The sequence below is a fragment of the Mandrillus leucophaeus genome, unplaced genomic scaffold, assembly GCF_000951045.1.
Source record: "Mandrillus leucophaeus isolate KB7577 unplaced genomic scaffold, Mleu.le_1.0 Scaffold146, whole genome shotgun sequence".
NCBI classification, from domain to species: Eukaryota; Metazoa; Chordata; class Mammalia; order Primates; family Cercopithecidae; genus Mandrillus; species Mandrillus leucophaeus.
This window is the reverse complement of record NW_012101432.1, coordinates 1,343,837-1,356,126: the sequence shown is the minus strand read 5'-3', so window position 1 is coordinate 1,356,126 and position 12,290 is coordinate 1,343,837. Positions and strand designations below refer to the sequence as shown.

The 12,290-nt window shown below is 40.3% G+C and overlaps 1 protein-coding gene across 3 annotated transcripts in view; it reads left to right on the top strand.

Moving 5' to 3' along the window:
* The window catches only part of CDK15 (cyclin-dependent kinase 15), a 94,697-nt gene that overhangs the window by 44,455 nt on the left and 37,952 nt on the right, over nucleotides 1–12,290 (top strand). For all 3 annotated transcript variants that reach the window (XM_011974485.1, XM_011974483.1, XM_011974486.1), the window contains 2 exons: nucleotides 1,488–1,581; nucleotides 9,118–9,181. In XM_011974485.1, the coding sequence (XP_011829875.1) occupies nucleotides 1,488–1,581; nucleotides 9,118–9,181 (158 nt within the window). The remainder of the gene's footprint in view (nucleotides 1–1,487; nucleotides 1,582–9,117; nucleotides 9,182–12,290) is intronic.

The window sequence follows — 12,290 nt, the reverse complement described above, 5'->3', positions numbered from 1 at the left end:
AAAAAAAAAAAAAAAAATTGGCAATAAAAACAACCTGTTGCTTCATGGAGGACAAACCTGCTTGCAAAGCTCACTCTGATATCATTTTTTAAGCAAAACTCTAAGAACAAGCCAGTCAGTTAAGTTAAAACCAAATATTAGATTACGAAAAGAGTTTTTGTCTATTTTTACAGGATAAGATACAAATAAATTTCACTCTTTCTTTTAATATGTACTCTGTTCCCAAACCAGAAACAAAGCAGTTTTTAAACTTGATTGTCAATAAATCTACTTTCTCCTACACAATCAATGAAAAGTAATCTAAACCGTGTATGTCAGGCCGTGTGCAGTGGCTCACATTTATAATCCTAGCTTTATGGGAGGCCTAGGCAGGTAGATTGCTTGAGCCCAGAATTTCAAGACCAGCCTGGCCAAGATGGTGAAATCCCGTTTCTACTAAAAATACAAAAATTAGCCAGGCATGGTGGCAGCTGCCTGTAATCCCAGCTACTTGGTAGGCTAAGGCAGGAGAATCGCTTGAACCTGGGAGGCGGAGGTTAAAATGAGCTGAGATTGCATCACTGCACTCCAGCTTGGGCGAGAGAGCAAGATGTCACCAAAAAAAAAAAAAAAAAATTGCAGAATCGGTGTCAGCAACTTGGAAGAAAACTCTGCAAACAAAAGTCCTCTTTTTTTTTTTTTTTTTTAACTCCTAGGAACCAAATTGTTGTGGAGAAGGAGCAAATCAGACATGTTTAGCAACATTCTTTAAGCAGGAGTCAGAAGTAAGCTAACACTACATAACTGCTAGGCCAGCTTAGGAGCCCAGGACCGATGACTCTCAGTTGTTTTATGGATTATTTTAAGAAATGCTGCATCATCAAATTCTTAATATAGAGGATGATACATAGATAAGTGTAGACATCAAAGAGTCTGAGTCAAATGCTGAATGTGGAAAAGTTTTAGGAATACCTAAACCAATTTATTTCGCTTAATGTCTCTCTTTTTCATGTACAAGTATGCAATATGAGAAAATAATCTACATTTAATTAAATTTATAACAGCCCTTTAATAAGTATAAAATGAACATTCCCATCACATCATAGTTTAACTTGCATTTTTTTTTTCTTAATGGCAAAAATCCAATGATGCTTCTTACAATGATAGCATCTTAGACTCAATGAAAAGTGGGGATGAAATGAAATTTGGGGGTGCAGTACCTTCCCCTCTTCTCCTAAAACAGATAATGAGCTTGAATGATCTATAATGTTTGCTAACTCTACTGCTTTCCTAACTGCTTCTCATGGTGTTCCATTTTAATAAAAAGCTGTGGGCTGTTCTTATTTTTGTTTGACATGGGGACTTTTTTTTGGCCCAAGACTTTTAATATCATGTGGTCCCCATTTAACTCTCCCTAAAATATTTCTCGGGAGGAGAAATTCTAGTAGTTCAGTTTCGCTTGTATGATTTCTTTCAAAGTGTCAATTTACTCTTGTTTCCTTTGCTAGGGGTGCAGGCTGCATCTTTATTGAAATGTTCCAGGGTCAACCTTTGTTTCCTGGGGTTTCCAACATCCTTGAACAGCTGGAGAAAATCTGGGAGGTAAGAGAAGAATTCTTGTAAAGAAAATGGAATATCTGCATTTTAAGTTTTGAACCAAATTTGCCTTACAGACAAATGAAGCAGTCCATCTGCTTTGAGATATTAAGCCATATATTAAGATTGTAGAAACTGTAGCATTTGCCACAGCTATAAGCACTCTGGGAATGTGTGGTCAGGAAACTCCCTGTTGCCCCATAGCAGCCCATGAATCCAGCTCACTGAATGACATTCAGGTCTCCTGCTACCCATCATTATTATTGTCTTAACCTCCCCAGGGCAATTTCTGCCATTACTACTCAGACACGCCCCTACTTTGCTACCTCCAGTTCTAATGCTACCATATATTTGGCCCTGGATCTTTGTCAACTGAAAATAAGACAGAGAATTTTCAACTGGGTACAGTGGCTCATGCCTGTAATCCCAGCACTTTGGGATTGCTTTGAGCCCAGGAGTTCGAGACCAGCCTGGGCAACATGGCAAAACCCCGTCTCTGCAAAAACATACAGAAATGAGTGGGCTGTGTGGCGCACACCTTAGTCCCAGCTACTCAGGAGGCTGAGATGGAAGGATTGCTTGAGCCCAGGGAGGTCGAGGCTGCTGTTAGCTATGACAATGCCACTACACTGCAGGCTGGGCAACCAAAAAAAAGACACAGAATTTTCATAGAACCCTGATAGAACAGAGGCTTTCCATCTTAGTGTGAGAGAAGTGTACCATTTATCATGCTTATCCACAACCAAGTTCCTAAAGTGTCAAGGTGCCTTTGTGTGTGTATGTGGCTCCATTTCTTCATTCATTATTTATCCCTACCTCATTTGCCTACGATATGCTTTGTTTTTATGGCCCTTATATAATACTACAGTCATACGATAGTCATCTGTATATTTCCTTTTTTGGTCATATTTTTATTGTGGTAAAATATATAAAACATGAAATTTACCATCTTGACCCTCCTTAAGTGTACAGCTTATCGGCATTAAGTACATTCGTATAGTTGCGCCACCATCACCACCATCCATTTCCAGAACTTCTCTATCATCCCTAACGGAAGCTCTGGACCCACTGAACAATAACTGCCCATCTTCCATCCCCTAGCCCCTAGTAACCTTTAATCTACTTTCTGTCTCCCTGAATTTGCCTCTTCTAGGTACCTCATATAAGTGGAATCATACAAATTTGTCTTTTTGTATCTGACTTATGTCACTTAGCATATTTTTAAGGTTCATCCATGTTGTAGAAAGTGTCAAGGTGCTTTAAATCGGCAGGGTGCAGGGGGATACTTTATTACTTGCTATCCTGGATCCCGCTCTTTGTCTTCTGGCTAAAATAAAATGTACTTTGTGAAATTAAGACATTTTATAGAGATTAATTACTGACATTAAATTTTCTTCTAGAAACATGGGGGCTATTATGAAGGAACATGGGAAAAACTGGGAAGCATTCACAACTGAAAAAAAAAAAAAAAAAAAATCCAAGCCAAAAGACTTTTTCTAAAAACGTCCTTGCAAGGCAGAGAAATCCTTTCTTCACATTGTGAAGAAAGGTGCTATAACATCATCTAAGCTGGAGACAGCCTGCTGTAATAGCTCTGAAGTCAGAAGACCTGGGTTTGAATTCTAGCCATTTTCTAGCTAAATGAACAAAAGCAAGTTATGTAGTCCCTCTGAACTTTCATTTCCTTGTCTGTAAAATGGGAACAGTGATAAGGACTTTCTAATTCTTGCTTTGAGAATTCCATGAGAACAAATGCATAACAAGCTCCATGCACCATAAATGCTCAATAGATGTTTGCTTTCTTCCTGTCTCATACAAATTGTTGTACGATGTTTCAGTAACCTAACTGCTAGCAAATATTACCTGAAATTTAACCTGATTGTTCTCTTCTTTCACTTAGCAGTATTACTTCTTGTCCACAATAGAGGAAGCACAATTGCAGTTCTGATACTGCAATGACCTTTTATACATTTGCAGAGTTTTTCCTGGTCATTTAATCAGGAAACAACACTTAGTGGTTATTCACCATATATAAGGTAACTCTATAAGACTCTACAAGGTCTTATAAGAAGCTGTAAGCCAAGAGGGGAAAAAAACAGAATAAGAAAAACACATGATCTGTATTTTCAAGTGTTGTTCAGTCTAGGTAGAGCAATGGTGAAGTATAAGTAAATATGTGTGAAACAAACATAAGCTATGTATATATGTAAAAGGATGTATCTAAAGATAGTTAATATAAATTGTAATAGTGAAATAAGATGTGCTATTAGGATATTTGAAGAGTAGTTTATTTGAAAAAAATGTAAGTATATCCTTATGTGCTATTAGTATTTGAAGAGTTGTATATAAACTGATTTTTTTTTTCTTTTTTCTTTTTGTTTTTTTGAGACAGAGTCTCACTCTGTCACCCAGGCTGGAATGCAGTGGTGTGATCTCGGCTCACTGCAAGCTCCACTTCCTAGGTTCAAGTGATTCTCCTGCCTCAGCCTCCTGAGTAGCTGGGATTACAGGCACATGCCACCACGCCAGGCTAATTTTTGTATTTTTAGTAGAGACAGGATTTCACCATGTTGGTCAGGCTGGTCTCAAACTCCTGACCTCATGATCTGCCTGCCTTGGCCTCCCAAAGTGCTGGGATTATAGGCGTGAGCCACCGTGCCTGGTCTTGTAAACTGATTTTTAAAATACAATATACAGTTAGGCACAGTCATGTGTGCCTGTAGTCCCTACTGCTTGGGAGGCTGGCAGGAGGATCGTTTGATCCCAGGAGTGTGGGCAACGTAGTGAGACCCCCATCTCTAATAATAATAAATATAAATTTAAAATAACCCTTTAAAATATGACATACTATCTTTGAATGACGATACAATTTAAAAAGCAATCATTTTATGATTCCTTAGTGTATAGTTAGCACAGCACTTAGAAAAATCATAGAATAAAGTGAGCAAGATGCTTCTCAAGGCCTGATCACTCTTTAGGACTCACAATGGGCTAGGTACTATGCTGGAAAGAGAAAAAATAATAATTTTCTAACCTGCTTGAGACATAGTGGTATAAATGATAACGCAACTGCTAAATATGATGACTTTCTCACTTTGTCCGCAGAGCAAGAAACTACAGATGCAATAACAAAATTGCATTCAATGAACATGGGACTGTAGATAAACTAACTTCATTTCTTTGTATATATGCCCTGTATTGGGATTGCTGGATCATATGGTAGTTCCATTTTTAATATTTTGAGGAACCTCCATACCATCTAACATAATGGCTATGCTATTTACATGCCCACCATGAGTGTGCAAATGTTCCCTTTCCTCCGCATTCTTGCCAACACCTCTTTCATCTTTTTGATAATAGTTGTGAGGCGATATCTCACCATGGTCCTAGTCTTCATTTGTCTAATGGCTAATGATATTGAGCATTTTTTCATATACCTCTTGCCCATTTGTAGGTCTTCTTTTGAGAAATGTGTATTGAGGCTTTTAGTCCATTCCTGCTACCATAACAAAATCCCTTAGACCGGCCATTTTACAAAGAACAGAAATTGACCGGGTGTGGTGGCTCATGCCTGTAATCCCAGCACTTTGGGAGGCCGAGGCGGGTGGATCACCTGAGGTCAGGAGTTCAAAACCAGCCTGGCCAATGTGGTGAAACCCCATCTCTACTAAAAATACAAAAACTAGCCGAGTGTGGTGGTGGACGCCTGTAGTCCCAGCTACTTGGGAGGCTGAGACAGGAGAATTGCTTGAACCCAGGAGGTGGAGGTTGCAGTGAGCCAAAATCATGCCACTGCACTCCAGCCTGGGCAACAGAGTGAGACTTCATCTCAAAAAAAAAAAAGGAACAGAAATTTATTTCTCACTGTTCTAGAGGTTGGAAAGTCCAAGATCAAGGCACTCACTGTATGCTCTTGTCCAGTGAGAGATTTGGCTTCCAAGTTAGTGCCTTGTGGCTGCATCCTCCAGAGAGGACAAATGCTGTGTCCTTACGTGGTGGAAAGGCAGAAGAGCAAACGGGCCTGGCTAATTCTCTCTAGCTCTTTTATAAGGGCATTCATCTCCGTCCTTGTGTCCTAATCACCCGCTGAAGGCCCCACCTCTTAATACTGTTGCATTGAGGATAAAGTTTCAACATGAATTATGAAGAGAACACAAACATTTAAACCATAACAAGTGCTTTGCCCACTTTTTTTTTTTTTTTTTTTTTGGAGATCAAGTCTCACTCTGTTGCCCAGGCTAGAATGCAGTGGCTTGCTCCCAGCTCACTGCAACCTCCGCCTCCCAGGTTCAAGCAATTCTCCTGCCTCAGCTTCCCGAGTAGCTGGGATTACAGGTGTGCACCACCACACCTGGCTAATTTTGTATATTTAGTAGAGACGGGGTTTCACTATGTTAGCCAGGCTGATCTCGAACCCTCAACTTCTGGTGATCCGCCTGCCTCAGCCTCCCAAAGTGCTGGGATTGCAGGCGTGAACCACTGCGCCCAGCCCTTTGCCCACTTTTTAATGGGGTTGTCTTCTTGCCACTAAGTTCCTTGTATTTTTTTGATATTAACCCCTTATCAAATGTATGGCTTGCAAATATTTTCTCCCATCGTAGGTTATCTCTTCACTCTATTGATTGTTTCCTTTGCTGTGAAGACACTTTTTAGTTTTATTTATTCGCATTTGTCTATTTTCACATTTGTTGCCTATAAGCAGGTTAGAAAATTATACAGATTATAAATAGTTCCTGAATTTGTGTTTTACTAAACAGCCTACACAGATGAAAATAGGAAAGCTACTTCAGAATCTGTGATATTTGATGTCAGAAGTGCATGTCTGAAAGCAATGGGGCCATTCTAAATCTCTTAACCTCTAGCCAAAATTTGTTCTCCATTTATCCTGAGATCTCATTCTTAGGAATAAAAACACATTGAGAAGTCCTGAATCTTTGTTTTACTATTTTTCTGAAATGCCTGTAGTGTATGTGTTTACATCTAAATAATAGCTGTCACCACTTTCTGATCAATTTTAAAAACTGATTTTAAATAAGTGTTTTTCATAAATAATCGTGGATTTAGTTCTAAAATCAGAAAAAACTGTGCAAACTTTAAATCCATTAATCAAAATGCTTTTAGTTTCCTTTCCAACAAAGGCAGATAAACAGCCCCTTCAGACCACTGTGGTTTGAAACATAGCACTCACTGGCTGCCTTTTAAGGGCCTTCAGGGAGGGAGTAAAACAACAATTTTTGGTTTTCAGTTTCCCAGACAGTGAAGGAGAGATTTAGTAATTTTCTCAAGTGAAAAAGAATTCAATAACTTTCAAATAGAAACTGAGGTCAAATTTCCAAATAAAGTATATTGAATTTTTGTTTAAACTTTTAAAATCTCAAGCTTAAAGCTTTGAACTTAAGATTAAAAAAAAAATTTTTGGTATCCATTTTGTTGGCTTTAGTTAAATATCATACAAAGTAACGAACCATCTGGTAACTGTCACCTTAGAGAAAACATGATAGTGGTTGTTATGTATTTCTTCTATTGTTTTCTCTTCATTATATTTGCTTTCTTTTCATTGCACTTTGCCAGCCAACAGAGGATGTATGGGTACATGTGATTCACACCCCCTTGTTTACACATGCATCTGTGCAAATACATAAGGTGGTAGGTTCAAAAAGAAGAATTAGCTTCCTGTCCCCTGGCCCTCTCCCACAAAAGAAGAATTAGTCCAGTTGGTTTTTCAAAATGGATTCCAGGATTCTTAGTGTTCCCTCGGGCTCAGGGTGGTTGATAGGAAAAGCCTGTAATCTTCTCAGTTGCTTTTTAGTTTGTTTAGGGAATGGATCAAAGAAGGAAGATTTTACTGGGTGGCATGATTTTTTTATTATATGAGGGAAAATAGCACTTCAGTGTCTTTTGTTTAAAGACAAGCTTAACAGATGCCAAAAAGTACACCTCTCAGCCAGAGTCCTAGTCAACAAGCTGATAGATATTAAGATTCTGGATTCTTCATTGATTATATTCAGTCATTGTTGGGCAATTGACTCCCTGCCGTAATAATTGGGCCAGTATCTATAACCAGCATTTTACGGATGGATTCGCTAGATTCTTTCTGTAAGAGATGTTTCTAAAAAGAGTTACAGTGAGATATGCTTCTAAGAAAAGTTATACTATAGTAGTGTAATGAAAGCTACTAGTGTTTTATTAGTATTTCACAAAAACAATGTTACTCTAGCTACCATATATGACTGCCTATGGGCTTTTATGATTATTCTAAAAAAATACTAAGGTATTGCCTACTGGGGAACTCATGGTGATAGCTCCATCCAAAGTCTGAGCTGTTTGGGCTTTGTACTCCAAAAGACTTTATTTTCATACATCTTAACTAAAAACTAAGGCTTTAAATTGGTAATTCAAGGCTGGGCACGGTGGCTCACACCTGAAATCCCAACACTTCGGGAGGCCGAGGCGGGCGGATCACAAGGTCAAGAGATCGAGACCATCCTGGCTAACACAGTGAAATTCCGTCTCTACTAAAAATACAAAAAAAAAAAAAAAAAAAAAAAAAAAAAAAAAAGGCCGGGCACAGTGGCTGAAGCCTGTAATCCCAGCACTTTGGGAGGCCGAGGCGGGCAGATCACGAGGTCAGGAGATCAAGACCATCCTGGCTAACATAGTGAAACCCCATCTCTACTAAAACTACAAAAAAATTAGCCGGGTGTGGTGGCGGGCACCTGTAGTCCCAGCTGCTCCAGAGGCTGAGGCAGGAGAATGGTGTGAACTTGGGAGGCGGAGCTTGCAGTGAACTGAGATCGCTCCACTGCACTCCAGCCTGGGTGACAGAGCAAGACTCCATCTCAAAACAAAAACAAAATCAGTAATTCAAAGCATAGGCCAGCTCTTTTTCAAGTGATGTTGTTCCCATGACAATCCATTAGTGAAAAACCAAATACCATATTCCAAGCTGCTAGTCACAGAGAAAACAAGCAGATGAGATGAATGTGATAGAAAGGACTAGAGTTAGTTTTGGGGTCATCTGTAGCCAACATTCCATTGTGTGAAGGTCAGTAATCTGAATCCTTTTTAATTTGAGCACATTGGGGAACAGCTGAATACCCATACTGAGGCATAATTTAGGCTGTCAAGTGTCTCCTGTCAATATACATATTGTCATCTGATGTAAGGCAAAGAGACAGTCACTCCTGCTTCTTTATATCCCTAGCTCCCAACATGGTGTCTTGATGCATGACGATCATGCAGTAAATCTTTAGTGATGAGAACATGACTTTAAGCAAGGCTGTATGATCTGCCTCAGAACAAGTGAGTCAGTAAGAATGCAGGCCCAGGACCATAGGAATGTATTACAGTTTTGCCCAAGAAACCACAAACGTTGGAAACACTCAGAGTTCTTTCTTGTATACATCAGCTAGTGTCATGCAATGGGACATATATCTGACTCTTCCCTGTTCTTCCCTTATCTGTTCTGCATGTCTCCATACCTCTTCCATCCACCTCTTCTCCCCACCTCACCTGTCTTTTTCTTTGTTTGGCTTTATATAGGTGCTGGGAGTTCCTACAGAGGATACTTGGCCGGGAGTCTCCAAGCTACCTAACTACAATCCAGGTAACATTGATCTGAGCTTCCGAATACTCTGAGAATTAGTAATGTAAGGAGAGCACTGGCCACACTAACAGGGCGTTCTTCTTGTATTGTGAACTCAGCAGCAAAGATGGGTGTAGAGGAATTTCTACATTCATATATTCCCTGACTAATCTTTGTATGAGGAAGACACTGAAATAGTAATTGAGGTTAGACCAGTTCCCCAGCTCTGTAAAACAAGTAGCAAGCTGAATATAATTTGAAGTGACTATTACTGTGGATTCCACATCCATTGTCAAATACCCAATGGCTCAAAAGAACAACTCAAAAGATGGGCTCACTTTTGGGCCCCCTGATTGTCATAAGTTTATGGATTAAATTGTTAAATTTCATAAGTACAAAAAGAAAGCTAATGCAACAGAACAGAGGTAGAGGCTCGCTAGGCCTAGGACATGCCAAGTAAGCTGTCTCTAGGTTATACTTACTAAGAGTTCATTCATTGCCTGTAAACCTGACACTTGGTCATTTTCTCTCACATTTGGTCTTTCAAGACTGGCTTCTGGGATGGATTTAGAAGTGCTAGAAATTCTAAATTTCTGGGGAAATTCTTTGAGAAGTTGTTGCAAGGCCACATCGGAGGGATCAGATTAAGCAGTAGTCACTTCAAGGATGTTGAGACAGAAGGGAGGAGACAGGCACTGAACTACAGGATGAAGGATCATATTAGAAGCTGAAGAAGCAAATAAAGACCATGCCAAAGCTGAGCTCTCACTGGCAGGGTTAAAGGGGAGGTAGAAAGGTACAGATAAGGACAAGGTTAGGGTGGATGTGCTCCAAGCCAGATTTTCTAGTCTATAATTGTTCCAATACTAAAAACGAAATCTTCCCAAATTGTTGTCCTCACTAACTTTTTTTTTTTTTTTTTTTTTTTTTTGAGATGGAGTTTTGCTCTTATCGCTCAGGCTGGAGTGCAGTGGCATGATCTCAGCTCACTGCAACCTCCGCCTCCTGGGTTCAAGCAATTCTCCTGCCTCAGCCTCCCCGAGTAGCTGGGACTACAGGCACCCGCCACCATGCCCAGCTAATTTTTTGTATTTTTAGTAGAGATGAGGTTTCACCATGTTGGCCATGCTGGTCTCGAACTCCTGACCTCAGGTGATCCACTTGCTTCAGCCTCCCAAAGTGCTGGGATTACAGGCATGAGCCACTGCACCTGGCCTGCTGTCCTTACTAACTTTGGTATGAGATTATCCTGGAAGGGTTTCATAAGAGCAAGAAATTTTAGATAGAGTTAAAATGTGATTAAAGAGGAAAATAAAAGACATAGGGAGCCGGGGACTTTTTTCTTCTTCTTTTCTTCAGCATCCAATACTTTTGCTTACGGCTATCCATAGGGATCAGGCATCTTGAACCACCAGGATTATGGAAGCTCTACAGCAAGCTAAAGACTAACTGTAAAGTCCTTTCTGCGGCTGTGTGAATGGTTATATCCATTACTAAAGGCCTTAAAATCATTTGCAAATGGTTTATGATTTCTAACTATTTTTCTAGAGTTTAACACCTGAGAAAAATGCCATTCTCTGGTCACAGGGCTTGGAATAGTGCCTATTTCCATTGATCTGAGATAGAGAAAAAAGAACAAGTTTCTTGTGGAGCCATGGTCCAGTCTGCAAATTGCTCCTATCTCCAGTTGCCATGGTTTCCAGGAGAACTTGGCTCTCATCTTTTCCTGCCCTGCCTGTACTTCTCCCTGTCCACTCTGTTCTCTATTTTCCCTCAGCTTCCTAACTGAGGATGCCAGCAGAAGTTCAGAGTCACAGATGGATTGTAGGAAACAATTTGGATGATGCCAACACAAAGCTACTGTGGTGGGCATATGCTGCTCCCCCAAACTTCAGACATTTGGGTTTCAGGTTGGTTCAGGCAATCAACAGTGATCCTTAATACAAAATGTCTTGGTGAGAGCAATAATCATAGAAACTTGGCCAAAGTGCTTCCCTGCCAGATTGTGTGCTTAATAAGATAACTGGGTTCCAATAAAACAGAGAAAATATGTTGTATTTTTAAAAATTTCCTGTTGTTTGAAAACAATGTGCAGGTTTTCTATATAAGAAGAAAAGTCTCCAGGCCCAACATCCATAGGGCGCATCATCCATTGTTTTTCTTTTAAGTTTTCAATTTAATTCGAATAGGTCAAACATTTTCAGGCACCTACTATCTGTCAGTTGCTGTGCCATGTGCTGGGGCTACATAGATGGAGAGGGTCCATTCTTGAATCTCTAGTGTTTGAGTTTGGATTCATTCATCCACACTCTTTCACCAGTTCTCCTTGTTACTGGGGTGCTCATTTGTGAGCCCTGCTTCCATAGCTTGAGGAGTTTGTGGCTGTGGGCCAGGCTGAGCTTATGGAGCAAAGGGAATTGGAACCTTAGCCATAGCCAAGATGTCTAAACCTGGATTTGGAAATCTTAGAAGTCCAGCCTATCTTGAGCCATGGGGTCAGTACTATCGATAACTCAATCCCAAGGACTGTGTTTTAAAAGGGTCTTCAACATCTGCATTTCAGGAACATCCCCTTACATGAGTCAATAAGTTCCTTTTGAGCCACCCCCTACCCATCCCCATCCCTGAGCTGCTGTGGCTTCTACACACTTGAATGTCAATGATTAAGGGCAACAGAAGACAAGCTGGGAGCCAGGAAAGTGTCACAGATGAGCACTGTGTCAGCAGCATTCTGGATGAGCTTCCCATTCCTCTCCTTTTCATTCTAAGTAGTCCTAGGAGCCCCCAAACTTTGAATCAGCCAGTACAATTTTGAGGGAGTCCAATTGTCCGAAACTTGGGAGAACCATCCAGTGTCCATCTACACCCATGCCACCATTTCTAGGCCTTATCTGGACACCTCTAGGAGGACAGCAAAGTTTCCATCTGTACAGCTTTTAAAAAGTCACCTGATGCTGACCCAGCCGGACAGATTTCTCTGACAGTTAACTGTTTTCTTGGAGCTTTGATGAGCGGGGTTGTAAGTTTTCTAGCCATCAATTCAGATTCTAGAGCCTGATTAAACCTGGGCAAGGTAAGAGGGTTGTGTGATTTTGGAAACTTACTTTTCCTTTCCTTCCCTCCTTCCCTC